General features: G+C 40.2%; 2 protein-coding genes across 2 annotated transcripts; both read left to right on the forward strand.

The window, feature by feature from the left end:
• The first annotated feature begins 519 nt into the window (after positions 1 to 519).
• Positions 520 to 3,693, forward strand: LOC311507291 (N-acetylglutamate synthase, mitochondrial-like). Its single transcript, XM_084571583.1, has 6 exons — positions 520 to 1,918; positions 2,033 to 2,209; positions 2,413 to 2,452; positions 2,625 to 2,756; positions 2,875 to 3,057; positions 3,465 to 3,693. Exons 1-6 carry the CDS (start codon positions 1,624 to 1,626, stop codon positions 3,640 to 3,642), a joined length of 1,005 nt encoding a protein of 334 aa, XP_084427709.1. The 5' UTR covers positions 520 to 1,623; the 3' UTR covers positions 3,643 to 3,693.
• Positions 3,694 to 12,463: 8,770 nt separating this feature from the next.
• On the forward strand, positions 12,464 to 20,973 carry LOC311506178 (beta-1,4 N-acetylgalactosaminyltransferase 2-like). Its single transcript, XM_084570056.1, has 10 exons — positions 12,464 to 12,886; positions 13,438 to 13,560; positions 14,015 to 14,090; positions 15,963 to 16,029; positions 16,418 to 16,531; positions 16,741 to 16,827; positions 17,337 to 17,518; positions 17,919 to 18,062; positions 18,555 to 18,777; positions 18,874 to 20,973. Exons 1-10 carry the CDS (start codon positions 12,843 to 12,845, stop codon positions 19,059 to 19,061), a joined length of 1,248 nt encoding a protein of 415 aa, XP_084426182.1. The 5' UTR covers positions 12,464 to 12,842; the 3' UTR covers positions 19,062 to 20,973.
• Positions 20,974 to 21,556: the final 583 nt, after the last annotated feature.

Here is a 21,556-nt window from a genome sequence, read left to right on the forward strand (position 1 = left end):
GGTCACAATCACATCATTGACCCTGGTGTACTGCTCCAGCTCCGCCACTCGACTCTCCAGGTGCACCAGACGCCGGTCCTTCTCGGCGTTCTGGATCCAGAGAGCCTTCACTTCCTCCACCAGGTCCAGGATGGATTTCTGCTGCAGTTTCACAACTGAAATCTGCTCAGACAAGAAGTCCAGAGACTTCTTAATGTCATCGCCCTCTTCGGCTGTCAGAGCCTTCTTCAGACCCATGTTGCTCGGTAACGCGAGGTAGCATCTGCAGTTACCCTAGCTGCCCGCTAGCTAGTTTGTCAACTAGCCGCCTAGCTCAATTTTTTCCGTCCGTGTTCCGAAAATCAGCGTCGTTAAACCAGGCAGTATTCAAGCCAAGAGCGTCCGCAGATAGTCCGATGTCCGTAATCCAAACTCAGTAGCCAATAAACACAGAAATAGTCCAAAACCGAGCACCAATACGCACAAACTCTCTCCAAACTTTTCTCCAACACTGAAACCGCAAGTACGAAGTAGGAAACCAACTGGACAGAGGAAGTGTTTGCTTCTGGCTGAACTGGTCAATGAGAATAAAAGTGTTTTGAGACGTAGATTTGGCCCCAAGTCATCACCGTTGCATTTTTGCATTTTTGCATTTTTCCTGTTGCTAAATACCTCAGTGTTGTGATGACTTTCATTTCCGGTGATATTGCGATTGTAACAAGCTCGATTGTCATTCAGTGTTTGGAGAATATCTCTCCTGCCTCTTCTTTCAGCCATTTTCTCCTCTGCTTAAGAAACTCCTAAGCCTCCTAAAAGTCCTCCTCCCTGCACTTAACAGATCTGACCTTAGGAGCTCTCTTAAGAGCTAAGATTCTTTTGGAATACCTTTTATCTTTACAAGAATCTACTCTTAACTTTGAGGGGAAATTCTCAGAAAACATCATGATTCTAAGAATTTTCTTAGAATTTGTCCACTAGGAGCAGCTCTTTGCGCTAAGAATCTTTAGGAATACGGCCCCAGGATTTTTAGGCTAACGGCTAGGTTAGCAACTTGCATTCCTTGCTAGGGACAAGCGTTCCTATGCTAGTGACTGGAGTTCCTAGTTGAATGTTGAGCATATTTATGCTAGTGACTAGAATATCACCGGATTAGATAACTAGATGCATTGATCACAATCTCTTAATGACTTTGATTTTGAAGAAATCTTAAGTATTTGAGGAAATTCTCATAATGCATCACTAGATGAACACAGTGAGTTAAACTGTTGGCTGCCGACAGTTGATAATCATGATTGAGAGGTTGTAATTATTCCAAAGTGATCACAAAATTACGAGATAATGCACAGATGAAGATTGCTTTGCTTCACGGAGAAGAGTCGTCCATGTCAACACGTTCACTCTTAAAAACTTTGGAAAAAGCTACAAAGCGGATCTAGAGTACTAAATACGCAAAGGTTGCACAAAAATACATATATTTTCAAGGTTTATGTGGCTAAAAGCACTGATTAATATATTATTTTGTTATTATGACCATCAGCTGAAGGCAAAATATGTTTGACAGACTGCTGCACGTATGGACACGTAAATCTATTTGTTTCCTAAGATGATATTTGCCTTCCTTCACTGCTTTTCTCACATCCATTAATGTTCCTTGCCGTTTCTTCATGCCCAACACGCCTCTGTTCCGTTTTTCAACCTGCTCCTTTTCCGTCTCCCTGCAGTGCGCCACCCTCTATTGCTGTGGATATCAGCCTCCTCCAGTGGAGTCTGGACTGTGGGACAATCCCACTGGTTTGTCCGGTGGGAAGAGACGGGTGGGGTTGCTCTGTAACACTGGACCCGACGGAGGTGACGGCAGCCATTTCCCGAGTGCTGCAGCCCCACAAAGTCATGTTCCTGAACAACTCGGGAGGCCTGCGGAGCCAAGAACACAAGGCAGGGCAGTTGGCACATACTCCGACTGTGTTTCCATAGACATTCTACCACTGCGGAAGAAATATACATGTTTTATGTATAATAATCAACTCCTTTTACACTTCTGTTTTATGTACAGGTGACATGGTGTCATTGCCTACTGACCTGCCTGCTATGTCTGTGGTGACATGGCTGAGCATGGTAGAGCGCCGCAGAGTGACCACCATAGCCAGACTTCTCAATCAGCTGCAAACCGAGTCGTCCGCTGTGATCACCTCGGCTGACACACTGCTCACCGAGCTGTTCAGCCACAAGGGTGAGACCTTTTTACTGACTCCGTGTCTCCACGTGCACACCCACATATCTAGAGCTGTCTATTTTGAGATGTAACCCAAGAGGCCATCAAATTTTTACGTGTTTGGGGGGTCCTTTTAAGCCATCCCCCTAAAAAAAAAATCAAAAAAAATCAAAAACTTAATTTTAATTGCTTTTTTTTCCTGTCTGCTCCTCTGTTTTTAGGTTCTGGGACACTCTTTAAAAATGCCGACCCCATACACCGGTCAGTAGATATCACACAAACCCATGTAATATGAACCGTAAAATTCTAGTCATAACCTAAAATTAACCCATCGCTAGAATTGGGTTACTTTCTCTTTTACAGGGTTAGGAAAAAAAACAAAAAACAACCCCTCTACTGGATTACACCTGCATCTTGTTTTATGTGTGTGCAGGTATAGTTCTCTGGATGGGATCGATGTGAAGCGTCTGCTAGCTCTCATCAACAAGTCGTTTGATAAAACTCTGAGGCAAGACTACATCGATTCCCTGGAAGGGCGGCTTCACTCTACCTTTCTGAAGGGTGTGTGCAACAGTTAAACAAAAAGCATATTTAAACTGAAGGTCAACAGTTACTGAACAAATACATACCGGCTGGTGCAACAATGGTGAATACAAGATTTTCGTATTCCCGTTTCCCTCTAGCTACAGCGCTGTAGCCATCATCACCATGGAGCGGGTGAACAGCGGCACTCCCTACCTCGACAAGTTTGTGGTAAGCAGCAGTAAACAGGGCCAGGGCACCAGTCATATCCTGTGGGAGTGTATCAGACAGGACCTGGGCAAACTGTTCTGGAGGTCAAGGGCCACCAACAGGATCAACCCTTGGTAAGACATACGCACATCTTTAAGACTCGTGGCATTTACATTACATACGTCACTTTTGAGGAGCTTCGGTGCCACTGTACATGTGGTGTGCAGGGTTTAGAGCAAACGAAGGTCTAGGAATCCTGGCCCCTCCAAAAGTTCAGATGCACAGATACAAACATAGACAGTTGAGGGCTAAGATCTGGAACAGCAACATTGCTCAACAGCAGTCGGTTGTTTCAAAGAGCAGCTTTATAAATATGCAAGTTAACTAAATGGAGATTTGAAAGTGGTTAGAGCAGGGATTATAGGAGCTTATTGAAGTTGTACACAGTGCCGCTGCCAAGATCTGCTGCTTTGCAAATAGAATAGGACACCTGATATATCACAACAGTGTCACCTGTCATGCGGTCTCTCTGTCGTTCCAGGTACTTTAAACATTGCGATGGCAGCTTTGTTTATGGCGTGTGGACCGTCTTCTGGTTCGGCCTGGCGGACATCAGAGATTCCTACGAGTTGGTTGAATACGCCAAGAGCCTTTCCGACTCATTCCACAGGTCCACTCTCTCCTCCGCCTCCCAGCAGTCTCCACCACCTGCTTCCTAGCTGCCGGCTCGTCAGCACTTCAACTTTGGAAAATTGTTAGCACTCCAGGACTTTTAGCTCTAAATGTTCTGGAGACTCTTTTCGTCGAACCCTAGAGTTTATAGAATAATTTTTTTCTTTCTCACTAGACCTTTTCTATTCTGGACTTTTTTCTTGGGTTTATTTTTTCTACTGTGAAAAGAGAAGGTACAGTGTTGTGGAGAATTCCAAACGTGGAGTATTTTTCTATAAGTTACACTCTATTTATAAAGCTGGGTTTACCTCCAAGCCTTGTTGTGATAAAGACCTCAAGCTTTCTAGTAACACTACATTTACACACTGAGGCTGCTTAGTTTGAATACTTTATTGTTGATTTACACCCAGATTGCTCTGCAGAGTTGAAACCTCTAACTAGTGTTTACTTTGTAATATGGACCAGACAGTGTGTCCCTTCCATATCTTATTTTGAATGCAAGCAGAGCTCTTATATAGCAGACATGCTGACTTGTCATTGGAGGGAAGGCCGATGCACCATCATTAATTCCACCTGTGTTCAAGTCAACATGTCTGCTGGGAAATAGTTCTCTTATTTTAGGGGCGCTTTGCCAATTTTGCACATGGAGGTTTGTTTACTTGTCTCGAGGAGTTGTACTCATCCTGAGAAAATAGTCCTGATTATTTTTTGTTGCTCTGTAGAAGCTTTTCAGAGTTTGACAAAAATAACCCAGATGATGACTTAGTGAAGCCATCAGGGTTATCTTGGCTTTGGAAACCCACCTTAACAACTGTGGTTGTGGAGTTGGAAACATGTGAGCATTCACCTGTCGGCGAGATTTTAATGAAAGACAGTCAGGATATAATTTCTGATGCTCCAAGCTTGACCCTTCCCCTTTCAGTTGCAGCATAAACGTTGAAAGCAGCATTAATGTTGTCACAACAACAAAAAAATAACCTGACGTCCAAAGTTTTGTAAGACAGAACCATCTGGAGAAGTTATGGCACGTTTCAAGAAAATACGGGTCATCTGCTAACTACAACCAATAACATATTAATATAATAGCGCGTGATTACATGTGCCCGTAGGTGCAGTATGTTGACACACTATGGTTTGGCCATAACCTTATAACTTGAAGCCTTACAACATGGATTGTTGTGGGATCCTACAGCTCTTGTGAGAATCCAGTAATGTTTATAATTTAGAAGTCTTTTTGGATGCTTGAAAGAAAATGTGGCTTTTCTTATCCAGGTTTTCCAGCACTTCTTTGATGCCAAAGAGTATAACCATTTCAAACACTCCACATTCCACAAGCCAGAATCTGGACTTATCCACATGGGTCAGAATAATTTCTTGTCCCTGTGCCAAAGGTTAACCTAGAAGTTAAAACACTTTAGCATTTACTTTTTTTGAATTTACGCTGTAGTGTATTTTTTATTTTTAATTTTCAGCCTCATAATACAAAAAAAAATTCACAGATACATAACATCCAAACTAGTCTGTTTTCTTCTATAGTGGAGATGAGTACAATTTTCTTTTTGACCTGTTGGTGGAGCAACGGATAAGCAGTGTTTACACAGGTGCAAGAACGATGATGACAATACAGTTTGACATGTTGAAAAAAAAAGTAAAAAGCTGCACTAGAATTGCAGTTGTACTGGAACGGACACTAATACAAGTAAAGAGCAAAGATAACTAAACTTACCAAAACCAAGTGGTATGGCAAATGAAATACATTTCATTTGAATAGTACAGTTTAATTTTGTGATTCTTTGGAGAAATCATTTCAATAAACCTAGTTTCATTCTCAGTTCTCAGGAAAAGTTATGGAAACAGGAACCTGGATCAGGAGCCAGCACAGAAACATGAGCCAGAGCAGGACCCACCTCGAGAACAGGAGCAGGAGTCCAAGCAACTGCGGGGACAGGAGCCCGGGCAGAGGCGACCCTCGGAGCCGGAACAGGAGTTGGACATGAGCGGACCCTCTGGGCCGGTACGGGGGCAGGAGCAGGGCATGAAGGTCTTGCTGGACAGAGATCTCACATTAAAAAGTGCCATTTTAAGAGTTCTTTTGCTTGGAGCACAGGATTGTTCATTTGTCTTAAGTTTTAATAAATTATCAACATTTCTTAGAGAGCCTGGAGAGACATACTGATTGTAACCAGGAACTAAGAGAAAACAATCAAGTGAAACGTCCACTGCTACGGCAGAATGTGGGTAATGGACCAGCAATAAAGACAGATCTTTTCCAGTTCTTTAGCATGTTAAAAAGACAGTTGAAATGTTGCTTTAGGACTTCACTTTGTCGACTGACGGTGTCATTCGTACCCACCATTGTGAAAACGTTTTTAGCTTGAGGATTTTCATTAAGAATAGCAGGTACCCGCTGAACGATGAGACGACTGTTAAATTGTTCACTGCCACCACCCTCACATCGTACTGCAAAAATGTTCATAACAGTTCCACCAAGAAGGATGACACATGGTGTGAAATGCTATTCATAACTGCTACCTTACACTGCTGGATGAGACATGCTGCACCTGTGTAACCTGTATCAAACTAACTACTCTGTGGTCAGGTGTCAAGCTGTCTAAAGTTGTGCAATTGATTCATTGTTCAAACAGGTAAAAATAATCTAGATGAGATGGCTTTGTGTCTTTGAGAGATACAGTGGGCCAGGAATTTTGGAAATGTTCCTCAGACGGTGAAAACAGGATTGGACTAGCTTGAAACTTAGGTTGGAGTCAAACCAGACAAGCAAAGCTTACCACAATAGGACTGATGGTGTAACAGATTGAACCAGTCAAAGATGCAACTTGCTTTGTCAAGTGCACAATGATTTCACAAGGTTGAGTAACATGGAAGTTGTTACTCATCTTAAATATCATGGTACGAGGTATCTCATGCCTGACAAGCAGGTGTGAGTATTATCAGGTCAAAAGTGTAATGAAACACCATTATTATTTAAAAAAAAAAAAAACGTCTCTCCATGCCTCTCAGTTCATATCTGGTCGTCACACCTGTGTTTGATCAGTTAATTATCAACCCGTGTTACTGTTAACCACTCATTTGTCATCGTCTTGGTTCTCACGGCGGTCAAGCTTCGCTGCCACTTCTCGCATTCTCCTGTTCCTTGGTAATTTGAAATTTGTAATCTTTGTGACTGTTCCAGGGTTTCTGCCTTTTCCCTGCTCCCTGTAGTTTGTTGGTTGCCTGGATATTTCAACTCTTAATCAGCTGTAAGTAAAACTCCGTTTTTGTTCTGTTTGTGTGTTTACTAATCCGGGTACTGCATCAGTTTCCCTTTTTGCGTGGATCCACCTGACACCGGGTGTTTTAGTGGAATGTAGCTTGTGTATTATTTGGTATAGGAGGGCATTTTTATCTTAAAACAGATTTATCTGATCCGTACCTTTGCACCTTACACAGTAGCCTGTAGCCTGACGGACCTCCCCGGAAGTTTAACGACGTGTATTGACAAGGGATTTCAACCACTGTTCAATATTTACTTATTTTTTTAATTAAACTCCGACATGAATCCGCTGACACCGACGTATAAACCAAGCTTTAGCCTAACGGAAGGCAAGCATCTCAGTCTCAGAGCAGGATAGACGGACATCTGTCCTTTTCCTGTTCACAGGTTTTACCAATGTAGATGAATGACACACCCAGGTCTCTTCTACGGTGGATCAACAACGTGCCCAGGCTTGCTCCTAAGCCAACTAACACTTCTTCTAGCTCTCCCACGTCAGAGCCTGAAGACACTTTACATTGGTCCTGGACATGCATCCTGTTCATAGTCTGTACTCCCAGTCTTGACCTCTTGCGGGATCTAGACCCAGCCGTTGCCACTGACTCCAAGTCCAAGGAGCATCTGTCTGCCCCGTCAGCCGGTAGGTGCTTTATTGTGTATTATTTGGCTTCTTACCTTCAGGCTTCACCTATGGGCAGCCGTGGCCTACTGGTTAGCGCTTTGGGCTTGTGACCGGAGGGTTGCCGGTTCGAACCCCCGACCGGTAGAAAGCGGCTGAAGTGCCCTTGAGCAAGGCACCTAACCCCTCACTGCTCCCCGAGCGCCGCTGTAGCATGGCAGCTCACTGCTCCGGGTTAGTGTGTGCTTCACCTCACTGTTTGCTTTGTGTTCACTAATTCACGGATGGGATAAATGCAGAGACCAAATTCCTTGTATACACAAGTATACTTGGCCAATAGACACTTAATCTTAAAACTTAATCTTAATCTTAATCTATTTATCCCCCAGAGGAGATTTACCACAAGCCTCCTGTCGGGCCCCCAGAGAGGTTCTGCCTTCACCGTAAACATGTAGCCCAATGTACTGCTGCTCCTTAACGGAAGAAAAATACATGACGTATTAATGTTGATATCCAACTGCACACACACAGATCTCGCTGCTGATAATTTAAAATCAGTAATTTGACTAAAAGAAAAAAAGAGTAGACTTAGACTTAGATAAACTTTATTCATCCACAAGGAATGGTCACAGTAGCATAGTTGTACATAAAAAACACTCTTAAGAACCTCAGATAAAAAAAGATTAAATTAAATTAAATAAAATAGAAATAAAAAATAAGTAAAATAAAATCTAGTAAGATAAAATAAAAAATAGTATAAGCAAAAATGTACAAATTAGCATATTAGCATATGTTACAAATGTACAAGAAATAGAGAAGGAATAGTTTAATTAGGAGTAGTTTAATTCATGCATGAAGAAAGTATGTCTTTTAACTTCTAAGGACTGGCTATCCCTCGGTTATGATTAAAAATCTTGCACAATCAAAACTATTGCACAAGCATAACACAAGCATGTAATTCGTGTATTGGAAGTTGAAGTACTCACTGCAGAAAAATACCACTTAACGTGATTTGTTAGTCATGCTTTCATGCTAAGCCAGGATTTAACTGTAGTAGTTGGCAGAGATGAAGCTCATTTTGAACTATTTTGTAAAAGGTTTCAACGAATAGTTATATTTATTTATATTTTTGTCATAGATTTGCCTTCTGCCATCAGTAACGCAGGACGATATTTAAAACTCAAAGTTTGGGAGTTGACTCGGGCTTGTTGATCTTGATGAGATCAGATAGGACTTCATCCCCGTGGGGGAATTAGGGTGCTACAGTGGCAGGGAACAACAGTGCGGTTCCATAACTGTGTGTTTTTATCTCACCCATAACCAGTGTTGTGGAAGGTCACACTAAACAAGAAGTAATTCAAAGGTCAGATTGCACAGCTAAAGGGAACGAGTTCAAGTTCATAGTTCACATTTTTTTAATTTTGAACTAATGCTATTCTTGTTCAATATAATCTCTGACTGACCTGCCCATCCATGCCCAGCCCATGGTATTTTTTCCGCAAGGATCTATATGCAATCTTTGGACTAGAAGTTCCGAAGTTCAGAAGTATGAACCTACGCAGAAACAGGGAGAACATGCAAGCTCCGCACATTAAGGCCCCAGTCGGCCGATGGATTTGAACCCAGAACCTTCTTGCAGTGAGGCGTCAGGGCTGACCACCACACCACTTTTGTACTTATTCTCGAGAATTAGACTCACTAATACAACCAGTCATAATTTTTGTACTGGTCCCACTAAGGGATCAATAAAGGATTATCGTACTGTACCTTTTCTTTTTTGTGGAAATGCGCAGCAAAACATCAAACTCTGAGTTGGTCTAAATCAGGTGTGTCAGACTTATTTTAGTTTAGGGGCCACATACTGCCCAATTTGATCTCAAGGGGCCCAGACCAGCAATAGCACAATAGCCAATAAATAATTTTCCATTTGTTTCAGTGCAAAGAAATACATTAGGAAAATGTTTACATTTAATGAACCCTATCCCTTTACAAAACATTTTAATGAACAACTTGACATTTCTTAAGATAAAGAAGTGCAATTTCAGCCCATTGCTGTCAGCTGTTGAGTTCTGGGCTACTCTTTCAAACAGTGGACAAATTAGGAATAGCAATTAGTAGTCTTCTATGTAAATTCTACGTAATTTTCGTACTTTCCAGATTGAACCCTCTGGCAGTACGTTTCTTCTAAATCACAGGTGTCAAACTGATCCGTGAAAGGGCCGCTGTGGCTGCAGGTTTTCATTCCAACCAAGCAGCAGCACACTTGACTTGGCTCAATCAATCAACTGAACTGCCTTCACGCAGTCATTTCAGGTGTCCTATTGCTTTATTGGAACAAAAACTTGCCAGCCACACCCACTGCATGGGTGCTGCATAGTTGGAATGAAAACCTGCAGCCACAGCGGATCAGTTTGACACCCCTGTTCTAAATGATCAGAAAAAGCTCCCCTATTTTTGTTTTCTATGCTCATCTCAAAGTTTATTCTTCTTTCATTGCCTTTCTTTGTTAGGGTGAGCTGATAGTTATTCACGCCAGCGTTCCCAGATATACGATAATCAACATTTTTATACGATAGTTTCAGGGCCTGTACGGTATAAAGGGGCAAATGTATGAAAGTTTGCCATTTGACTGATAATGAATAAAGCAGTTGTTTCATTCAAATGGACAATCCCTCTGTGTTTTATTTCTTTGATTTTAAATGCACTGTCCTAGTGTGTGATTATTTTTTCAAGTCGTTTTGATGCATACGATAGTTAGGGACAAAATACGATCATCTTAAAGCAACAGTTTCTTCATTTCCCATCTGGTAACACTGATTCGCATTCACTTTTGCCTCATTGTAAGCTGCCTTATGGACTAAATACGCCACTTGCGTGAATTTTCGTTCTATTGTATCTGCACCTCCTTGGTGATACCACTGCTGGTTTTAAATTACCACACACCACACCTGGGGACTGTTGACTTCCCTGTCACGGGTATGCTCAGCCCTGCCTCAATTGTTCACAATAGAACAGCTGCACATGCAGCTACATTACCTGTACCTGACACGGAGTCTGTTCTGTCACCAAAACATTTTTATTTTCATTTAACAGAATCCTCATCATAGTGGAGGAGGTATTTGTTGTTCAGGCTGCATGAATGAGACGGCGCTAAATCATACGAAGAAATGGTAAGAACTGCATTTTTAAATTTTTTTTTAATTTTCTTTATTAAAAAAGTTATTTTAAGATCTCTGTTAAATTAAAAGTATTCGCGTATTTGTTTCTGTGTTTTAACGCGTTTCGTATTGGTTTTTGGGCCAAAAAAAAAAAAAAGGTTAACTGGAATAATTTGATGTTAAGATATTCCTAAAAGGCTCCTAAAAAGAAATCTTACTCTTAATGACTAGTCTTGACTAGATTGTTTTTGACAGTATTTTCTTCTTTAGTTTTTTTCTATTTAAACAAGAATGAAAAATACAGTGTGTCCAGGAAGCAGTAGTCTTATCAGATCGACTAAAGGCAAGAAAACCACAAACGGAACAAATATGACAACAAATTCAAGATTCAAAGAGTTTATTTTCAAGTGCACGGTATAGAAACACGTTTCCCTGTACAATGAAATTCTTCTTTTGCCATTAGCCCAAGTAACTATAAATATCCATCCAAAATGCGCACAAAGAAACGATACACAAAAATGCAAATGTGCTTGCAATTCCACAGAATACAGAGAAACAAATACTGTCAGCATCAGCAAATAATTAGTGGAAATGACTTGTTTTCATTACTTATTACATTTTCAAATATTAGTTAGAGGCGTATAAGGAATGTTGGAGTAAAAAAATTTAAAAAACACATACATTTGAATTATTTTCCAACGCAGCTGACGAGCGCTAAAAATCAGATAAAGCTTCGAACTACAGGTGCGTCCCTGCGATGTTTTTCCATTGTCAGTCTGCCTTGCGTTTCTGTATTCAACTGAGTTGTACTTGCGGTTTCTAAATTTGCTTATGTTTTGTGTGTTTGCATGCATCTGTACTAAGCTGCAGTGTATTGAGCTCTCTCGACTGCAGCAGGAAAAAAACGCTGCCACTTGCCGGTGAGGTATATCTGTAAAATCATGAGAAATTGCGATAATGTTACTGTTACACAACAGTGGATTCAGATTGTTCAGTATTGATTCATCCCACTAACTTCATAACTTGTCAAACAAGTTTTGTATCTCTTGGCTATGTCTCAAGTTGTGAGGTGTCATCACAGTTCACCACCCACCACAGGTCCACACACTTACCACCTGCATTGAGCTTCAAATATGTATTGTCGTTGTAACCTTGTGTTTTTCTAGCAATACAATGGGTAACGTCACAAGAGGGTGTGTGTGATTTTCTACACGGTCAAAAGCAAAGCAATTTAATCTTTAAATGCAAATCTTTTATACAAGGGTGGTCCTTGACTTTTTTTTCCTGTATATCATGTAAACTCGTACCAATAATGTGTGTGTTTTGTGTGTCTCTGCAGATGGTTGGTTTCAAGTCACTGAAGCTGGTCGCTGGTGCTGCGTGTGTCATCTTTGTGACATTGTGTTCAATGTATCACTTTGTGGGAGAGCTATCCGTAGATGTTCCCACTACGCCAAAAAGGTGAAGTATGCCGCATACGTGTGTGCCATGAAGGTAGGCGCAAGTCTGTGCAAAAGTGGAAATAGCAGGAAGTAGAAAGTGAAGCAGGAAGCAGAAAGTGAAGCAGGTAACAAAGGAGTAGAAACAAAAAGTAGCCTGACTGGTAAAAAGACATAGTGCCGACTAGCGTTTGGGTGGCGTTTTTACAGAGTGAGCCAGACTGATGAGAGCACAAGTATAAATGACTTGCACCAGCGTAGGATACATGCCGAGGTTACGGCATGTATGTCCTGCAGAGGTATGAACCTTGCTTAAGAGGATGTTCTGCCACAGTATTAAAAAGCAGTAAAACTCTTTCCTTCAGCATTGGAGAATTATTCATTTCTGGCAATGCCCTTTACTGATTTGGGTTAGAGCTTTACTTTGTACAGTAAGCGGTGAATCAAGGCAGGACATTTAGCTGTGTGAGTGATCAAGAGGCAGAACAATTTCCCTGCTTATTGGGTAGAGCAGGTATTCTCCTCTGCGACAGTCTCCTTAGCAATAAGATGTCATGAAAAGGATTGTTTGGTTTGGCCTCTGATGGACACAGTCTTCATACTGATGTAAAACTGTAGAGGCATACGATGGAGAATAGAGTGACTCTTTCCTTCCAGGTCACAGTTCCCCATTCACCTTCCCCCACCTGGTGAATGCACCTGTCCTGGGGGCTCAGTGTTCCTGAAAGACCACATCCCCAAAGAGCAGTATGAGGAGATGATGCAACGCCGGGCTAAGGAGCTCCAGCAGCACAAAGCCAGGTAGTGGCTGGATCCAGGGGGGAGGTTTCAGGCAACCGTCGTGACAGTAACATAATCTCACTACAACTTTTTTCATGACTGCCCACTATGGTCCCGTTCACACCTGGTGTTAACTAGCATTCTACTTCTGAATAAGTCTTGTAGCAAAGCAGTGTTAGTAGCCTGTTAGAGACACACAATACACGCATGCTAGCAAACACTATATTTATGTGTACAGTAGCAAATGTATAGAAATACAGAGAAAACAAAAATAAACTCATTGTTCTTTTTTACTTACCAAACGGGAAAAGTTGAAAATATAATTGTTTTTGGCTGCGCAATGCAGTGCTTTCTTTTCATTTTATATTTACCAGCTTTATTGATTTCCACTCATGTGCATACTTGTTTTTATGTATTATTTGTTTGCATTAATAATGCTAAGCCTAAAGCTTTAACTTAGAGTACGCACTATTCATTTAGCAACTAAAACGTCTGCAGTAACTCATACTTTATGTCTCTAAATGCATAGCTTTGCTTCCTTGTTTGCTTAAATCACATGATCTCCTCAACAGGACATCATCTGTATTATCCAGACTGCTGTTTGCTTTGCCCAACTCTCCCCTGCAGTACCCTATCCAGGGTTATATAGTACAGCCTTTGCGTCCCACCCTCATACCAGGTATGCTCATCTTTCTGTAGCCCATAGATCAGATAATAACAGGGCAGGGTATGTAAATTCCTTGTAGAATTTACATGTTGTAATGGCCAGTTTTCCAACATGTGTTTCTTTCCGTAAAAGGACAGTGTAATGATCAGTGTTGCATCATTTTAATTACAGGTTTAGAGCTGTGCACAGGGAAAAGAAGCAACTACAAGGTTAGTGAGATCTCATAGATCAAGTTGGCAAGTCATAATCGCTCAGATATGCCTGGACAGTTGGTTTTGGTTGGTTAAAACAAGACGGCTGAAAGAATCAAAGCCCTTTCTTGCTTTGATTCTCACGGAAGTCTCATGTCCCCTGGAAAATAGCTGATGCAGTATTTGTGTGCAAAGGTGCCACCACACCTGCGAAACCAGTGTACTGTTATGTCTTCCACAGAGTCATGACAACCAGAAAATGGTCTCTTTTGATTCCCTTTGATACAACAGCTGTGCAACAATTCAGCAGTCAGGAATAAATCAGATAAAGTCGAGAAATGCAAATGGTTCAGCCCTGGGGCCTCATGTACGAAGACTTGCGTGGATTTCCTTCTAAAACGTGGCGCACGCACAGATTTAGAAGCATTTAGAAGCATTTTTCCTTTGTACATTCCAATCGAGCATACCCGACCCCTCACCGTCCACGCCGCTTTTAAATATGCAAATTATATTTGAATTGACCCTGCATCTGAGATTCCCCTCTCTGCGATCAGAAAACGAAAACATAAGAATGAATAAGACGGGAAAAAAGAACAGTACAAAGTTCCTGGACATTTCACTCTTGATACATCTGAACTTTTCCGTGAGCGAGTACATACGGAACGTTTTTGTACGCACGCAACCTTCGTACATGAGGCCCCTGGTCACCTTTCAGGGATAGGAATATTTCTGCAGCCCAGACATGTTGACCTTGGGACTTCTCTTACCCTGCATACTCAGGATGCTTGAGAAGCAAGGAAAGGGACAGCTTATGGAGGAGTTTAAGTGTGTCATATGAAACCAGTTTGTGGTGTGTGGCTTTGTAGGCTTGTAAATATCACACACCCACAATTATGTGACATATGATATCTATTTAATATCTACGCAATCACTATCATAATTGATGTGGTAATGTTCTGAAACTGTTTTATTGAGGTGTTCTGTGGACATTCTTGACAGCTGTTCTGACAAGTGATACAGGTCTACATGAGTAGACCTGTCAACTGGCTTACGTTGTAGCAGGCAAGTGATTGCTGCTGCACTGCAGTGTGGTGAGAGAGAGAGGGGGTGTGGTGTAGCAGAGAGGTGTGTTAATTGTAGACACCTGTGAGCTGTGTGACAGACAATGGAAATCAGGAGGGAGTGTGTCAAAGAGCAGAAGGAGTGCAAATATCAAAAAAAGTATTTGTTTAAGGAAGATCTACATCTGCCAAGAAAAAAGGGAAGCTCATAGGAAACCAGAGTGGGTGAAGTAATCGGCCTTGATAATCTGTAACCTTGCGTGGAGCTCTGAAATCCCAAAGCAGTTACAAAGAACTCTTCTGCATGCGGGGCACTAAAGTCTTCTGCCAGGACTACCCAGGCTAAGGATTGTTAACCTCCTGTCCCTGACAACAGCTCTCTCCGAACCGCAAGTCTTCCATTATCCTCTCTTCCTTTTTTTTTATCTTTCACATTTTCTTTCTCAAAACCCCTTACCTTCTTTTGATACATAATATTACATATCAGCATTGAACTTTGGGTTGGTTATTTTTGATTGGATTTGGGAATATTGTTTTTGGTTTTGCAAGAACTTTGGAAGGGGACATTTGATTGAAGGACTGGTTGCATTTTGGCATTTTGAAGAACTCTTAATTTTGATTTTGCTTGAACAATTGGGGGGGGGGGGGGGGGGGCGTTAGACCTATGGAGATATTGAAATTGTTTTGTTTATACTGTTGGGCATTTAGTTTTTCTTATTGACTAATGATATGAAGAAATTTTGAGAAGGGTTTTTTGTTGTTTTTGTTGTTACTGTATTTCGGTTGCCCTGACACTTGGTTAATGAAAATACAAAAGGTACCTAACTGATTTTGGCCTTCATTCATTTTTTTAGGCCTTAAATCTAATTTTCTCTGAGACTTAGTTGTCTGTCTGGTGTCCAGTTTACCTACATACATATTTTGGCCTTTAGTTACGCTACAACGTAGGACTGCTACGGAACCAGTGATTTCTCATGTGGCAGCTTTGGCTTCTCTGTCCTTGCGACATCTGCATGGGACGTCATCCGCTTGTTACCACAAGACTATAGACTATGCACCTCATTGCTTTCTCGTATTGTGTTCCTGTGTGGCATCACAACTTCTGCAGTGTTACACGGCTTATGTCGCAAAATTACACAGGGCTACGTCAAGTTTTTCAGATCCTGTTTCTCTCCTAGGTGATTTTGAATGTGTCCAAAGGCACCCTGACCACCGAGATCCCGAAAGAAGAGGCGACTGTCGAAGGTTTTGTTATACCTCTTAGTTTCTTCTCTTACGCTTGTTATGACTGTTTAATGTGTGTGAGATTCTGATTTTGTTAAGCAAATTACACTTTTGAGCCATAATAACTAGACCGATGCAAACTGAGCCATACAACTGATTTTGTATGGTTTCAGCCCATTTATTACAGTTTGGAGATCTCAGCATTGCTCTTGTCTGTCTATGCTCTTTCTGATATTTGAATGTTTTAGTTTTAGGTATTAGTTTATTTTCATATTGCATACAAATCTATTTATCTTGCTTATTTCCAATTTACATCCAGATTATTTCAGAATATGAATGTATGGCTATGTGGTACTGTATGTAAATATTAAACAAAGATTTAATGTTTGACTGTGGTTGTACATGACAGGGGCTGGAACGACGGGACTGACTATCAAGTCTAGCAACCTGGACCTCCTCAACAAGCTTCTGGCCAAAGTGACCTACACTAGCACTGTCTATCATGTGAATACTGCCGACCTTGGTATGTGTTTAAGAAATGACAAGTAAGCTAGACATCATAATCATTATGTGAGGAATAAAGTGCACACAGTGGCATGTACAAGTCTTGATCAAGTAAAAGTAATCAAAACGAATGAGCACATTTTAGTGTTTCTTTCTGAAAGAATAAGGAAATGTAGGCATATTGTTGTATTCCTTACATAAATTGTATTTTTTCTGTACTTTCTGTAGTTTCCTTCCAGTTTGAGGACCACAAAGCTATGTTTCCCATTGCCATCAAACAGCCTCAGCCCCCAGTCCTGTATGACATGGGAAAAGGTACTCACTCACAATTATAATTTGCAAATAGCCTTTTTCTGCTTTTAAATCCAGACATAAATTCTCTTTTGAACCAAGCTTTTCATTAACATTTATTGTTATTTAAGTATCTTCAATGTGGAACAACACTGAAAACATCCAAATCTAAAGAAGCTTATGAAATTATGCAATAAACTTAGTTTCACGGAACGGTTTTCATTATCGGATATCGGATAACATGTCTTGCCTATTTACCATGTTTGAAGCCAATAGTGCTGTTGTGCCATGGCCGTTGGTACACAGCAAATTGCTATTTAGTTGCTGTAGTAATCAGTATTATCGAAAGTATTGCTCAGATAAGTAAAAAGAAATTACAGCCAATCATTGCTTTAAGACATAAAAGTCAGTCCATATGGAAAATTCCAAGTTCAGTGGCAAAAATTATCCAGTTCTATAAAAAATCTGTCTTTCACGAGTGCCACCCCATTAAACAATTTTAATGAATAACATGAATTTTTTTTTTTTGTCAGACATCAACTCTCAGGTCACTGTCACCACCAAGACTTTCCTGCGCTATGCAGAGCTGAAGGTGCTGTTGAAAAGCATCCGGGATTTTTATAGCACCATAACAGTCATTATTGCAGATGACAGCTTAAAACCAGAGCCCATTACTGGAGAAAACATCCTACAATACATCATGCCTCCAGCCCAGGTACACACACTGTAATTTATGTTAACGCACATTTAAACGTTGGACATTTCAATTTTCTACAGATATCTAATATTTTGAACAAAAATTCCATGTACAAAAAAACAGACAAATACATTGTGTCATCATCATATCAAACTAAACTTCAGACTTATTTTACATTTTGAAATAAATGATTAACCAAAATGATATTTGATAGAATAGCATGAATGCTACCATGTTTAATATATACTGTATCTATTGTTTAGTTGACTTTCACTATTCTTATGAATAGATTGTATGGCATAGTACAAGATACATGGACACACAATGTGTAGTTTGTTGATTGTTAAGGTTCATTTTGTCAGTGAAAACGTCATCTGTCAGTGCCCTACATTGCACTGTAACCATGTTTCTCCATCAGGGCTGGTTTGCTGGCAGGAATCTGGCTGTCTCCCAGGTTACCACCAAGTACTTTCTGTGGGTGGATGACGACTTTGTGTTTACGAAGAATACGAAGATAGAGAAGTTAGTGGAGGTGATGGAGGCAGTTCCTGAACTGGACATAGTAAGGATAAAACAGCTGGCTTTTTTTTTTTTTTTTTTCTGAGGGGGGTATAATTTTTTTAATGGGGGAGACAAATGTTATGTGACAAAAGCCAAATCCTCCTGAGACCGGAGCTTTTGTTTGCATTTTTAATTTTACCACGGTATTTGGGATTAGTAGGACCTAAGAAGTAGAAAAACTAAGCATCATCTCTGAACAGGAAGTAGTTGAAATGATGACGCAGGGTCTCAGGAGGATATATCACTCCTGGTTACACTATTTCTGTAATCAGGTGTGGGAATTCATTTCGGTCTACGTTTTGCTGTGTTCTTCCTTTACAATATTACTTTCTTACTTTGGTTGATAGAACAGGACTTAGTTTCTAAGGTATAGACCATGAGAGAGAGAAGTTTCTGTTTGAGGCTACCTCAGCATGTATCGAACAAGACACAGGTCCACAGTGGAAAGTAAGCCCAATCATAACCAGCTACCTGGTCTCTCTGATCTTATCAGGTTGGGGGGTCAGTGCAAGGGAACGCGTTTCACTTCTCTCTTCACTATGACGAAGGAAAGGATGGTGGCTGCATGTACAGGAAGTCTAATGGGAAGTACCACTCTCTCCCTGGTTATCCACAATGTTCTCTGGCCAGTGGGGTGGTCAACTTCTTCCTGGCTCGTACAGATGCCGTACAGAGGGTCGGATTTGACCCGAAGCTCAAGCGCGTAGCGCACTCAGGTAGGTCCAGACCTCGACATGATTTCAGTTTCCGAGTAAGTCCAAAGCCTTTTCAGTTTTCCTTAGCCAAGTGTAAATGTCTGCCTCTGACTCCAGAGTTCTTTATGGATGGCCTGGGTTCCTTGATGATTGCCACATGTGGCGACGTGTCCATTGGCCATCAAGCCAGATCAGCCAAGAACACCGGCTACCGCGGCTTCAGAAACCCTACACAAAGTGACAGTGAGTTCAAACTGCGGCTTCACTTCTTCAAAAACCACCTCAAGTGTGTCAAGTATGGGTAGAGGACATCAAGGTCATCGGCTGGATTTACAGATGGCACTTGTGCAACATACAATGTTACGATAAGAATATGACAAAATAATAACCAGGAAAATATCATACCACATAGTTAGCATAAATGCTGACGATCCACTATAGTAGCTTGATTTGATGTAAACAGCACCTGGTGTTTGTTGGTGAAATTTGAAAGCCAACATTTATCTATCATCTCTATCAAATCTTAAAGTCTATCAGTTATACCCTCATCTTATCCGGACACTGAAAATGTTATTGGTCACTCTCGAAAACAAAACAAAACAATTATATTCATGTTTGTCCTAGAAGATTAGGGGCCGTTCATTACGGCACTAGCATTTAAAATTAATTCCAGTGGAGTCGGTGGGATTATTGGATTCACATAAAGGAGTGAAGAAGAGCCATGTATGCTTTTCAATAAATAATTTGTGCAATGGATGAATGACAAACTAGTTGGAGGGCAACCGTTAAAGAGAACTGAGGAATTCAAAATATAGTAAGCTAACGTGATTAGTAGATGTGTTAGACCAGTTACTATCATTTGTAACCAGACATGGTTATGCAAGCACTTGTGAGAATATATAAGGGAGGGCTAACAGAAGAGTACAGATAATAGTATATATTGGCATATAATATTAAGACACACATTATGTTGCTGTCAGCTGAAGGATTTTTTTTTTTTTTTTTTTGCCTAACCATGCCAATACCACTAATGTCACTTTCTCCCATGGATAAGTTTGCTACCTACATAAATGAAGTTCCTCTTGTAGAAACAAAATGTTTTTCCTGTTGAAGTTCCCGACCTCTGCAAGGCTAAAAATCACCCTTTTAACATGACCAGGATAGATTTTAACGTTGCAGCCTCACAGCCAAGATGACTTTAGATCCTCAGTTTTTCATCAGAACGTAAGCTTTGACAGAGCATTCAAAGAGAACTCCAAGTCAGCACTCAGGGATCTCAAAGCAAATGCCAACATCAAAGTTCTCAGGATGTATAAAGTTTGAGATCAAACGCAAAATCTCATTGTTATCACTTCAAGAATACGAATACAGTTCATAAAAGTTTCATAAATGTGAAATGTTTACGTTCATATTCTACACTCGTACATCACTGTTTAATTCTTAAGTTTGTCTTGGACAGGAATAATTGATTCATTTTAGTTAATGATAAGTTGGGATAAAATACTGAAAAACCAACTGGGCAGTATGGACAACAGCACAAGGGCGCAGGACCACCAAGGGTTCTAAAGCCCCTGATTCACTTTGGGTTTTGGTAATTTAATTAATGGAGCTCCCTGCAGTATTTGAAATGGGCCTCCGCGCTCATGGTACGGATTTCTGAACAATATGGAATAGTGCCATGTATAGCTCAGATGTTTGCTTGATTAATTGATTATGATTATGTTTGGGTTCTTACGGGTTCCATCTGTTAGTTTGATTAATACTGTGAAGTTTGCTAATGGCACCTCTGTTGATTTTTTTTGACTAATTAACTATTAATTCCTCTTGTAGAAAAATGTGTAAAATGTGGGTAACTAAATAATGTAAAGAAATTTATATAATCTTTGTTTACTGATGTCACTTTAACCCTGCGTATAGTGCACTAATAAAGTTTGGGGGTGGAAAAAAAAAAAGGAAAAAGGTTTTTTGGTGATTAGCTTTGATTCTCAAAACAAGTAATGGAAATGGGATTAATTATTTTTGATAAGCAAACCTTCATATTGTCAAATATGGGATTAAAGGGTTTAAAATAAAATAGAATCTGTATAACAAAAAATTGTGGGGAAAAAGTATATTCATAATTCTGTTTCTGGAGTTATTTTGTGTTGACTTTTGTCACTCCGACCTTGCTGTTCTGAAGGGTTTCATGTTTATAAAATGCACTAATAAAGCTTTATTTAAAAAAACAAACAAACATGCTTTTCCCACACAGTTGTTGTTTTTTTTCTCAAAATTTTATTGAACATACCAGAACATACATTGGCTAAATAATAATAATAATAATAATAAAAAAACAAATACAAAAAAGTCGGGCCAGACATGTAATTAAATACAATAATGGTAACAATAGCTGTACAAAAATAATTAAATTAAACAAATGGCTAAATAAAATAAAATACAGTAAAGTAAATTACAGCAGAGGGCGCTAGACCAGGTCATGTTCTATGAAAAGTGTATTCAGTTCCTTGGCCAAGGGGTTTCCAGTAAACGTTTTAATACTTTAATTCATTAATTTAATATTTGAAGTTCATTCCATAAGGGAAATAATTTAATAAAGTATATCTATCTATTTAAAGTGGTTTTCCCGGAACCTGCTTACCGGCCTGATTTATATTTAAAGTTCTAGCTGCTGCTAAATATTGTAACTCAACTTTGTAGATAATGTAAATGTGCCACAGGTGTAAACGTGTAATACTGGTGATCTAAGCAGCCTACCGGGACTAAAAGGTGCATGAGTCCTGTAGTTATAAACTTGTCCCAA

This window comes from Chelon labrosus, assembly GCF_963514085.1.
Source record: "Chelon labrosus genome assembly, chromosome: 21".
Lineage (NCBI taxonomy): Eukaryota > Metazoa > Chordata > Actinopteri > Mugiliformes > Mugilidae > Chelon > Chelon labrosus.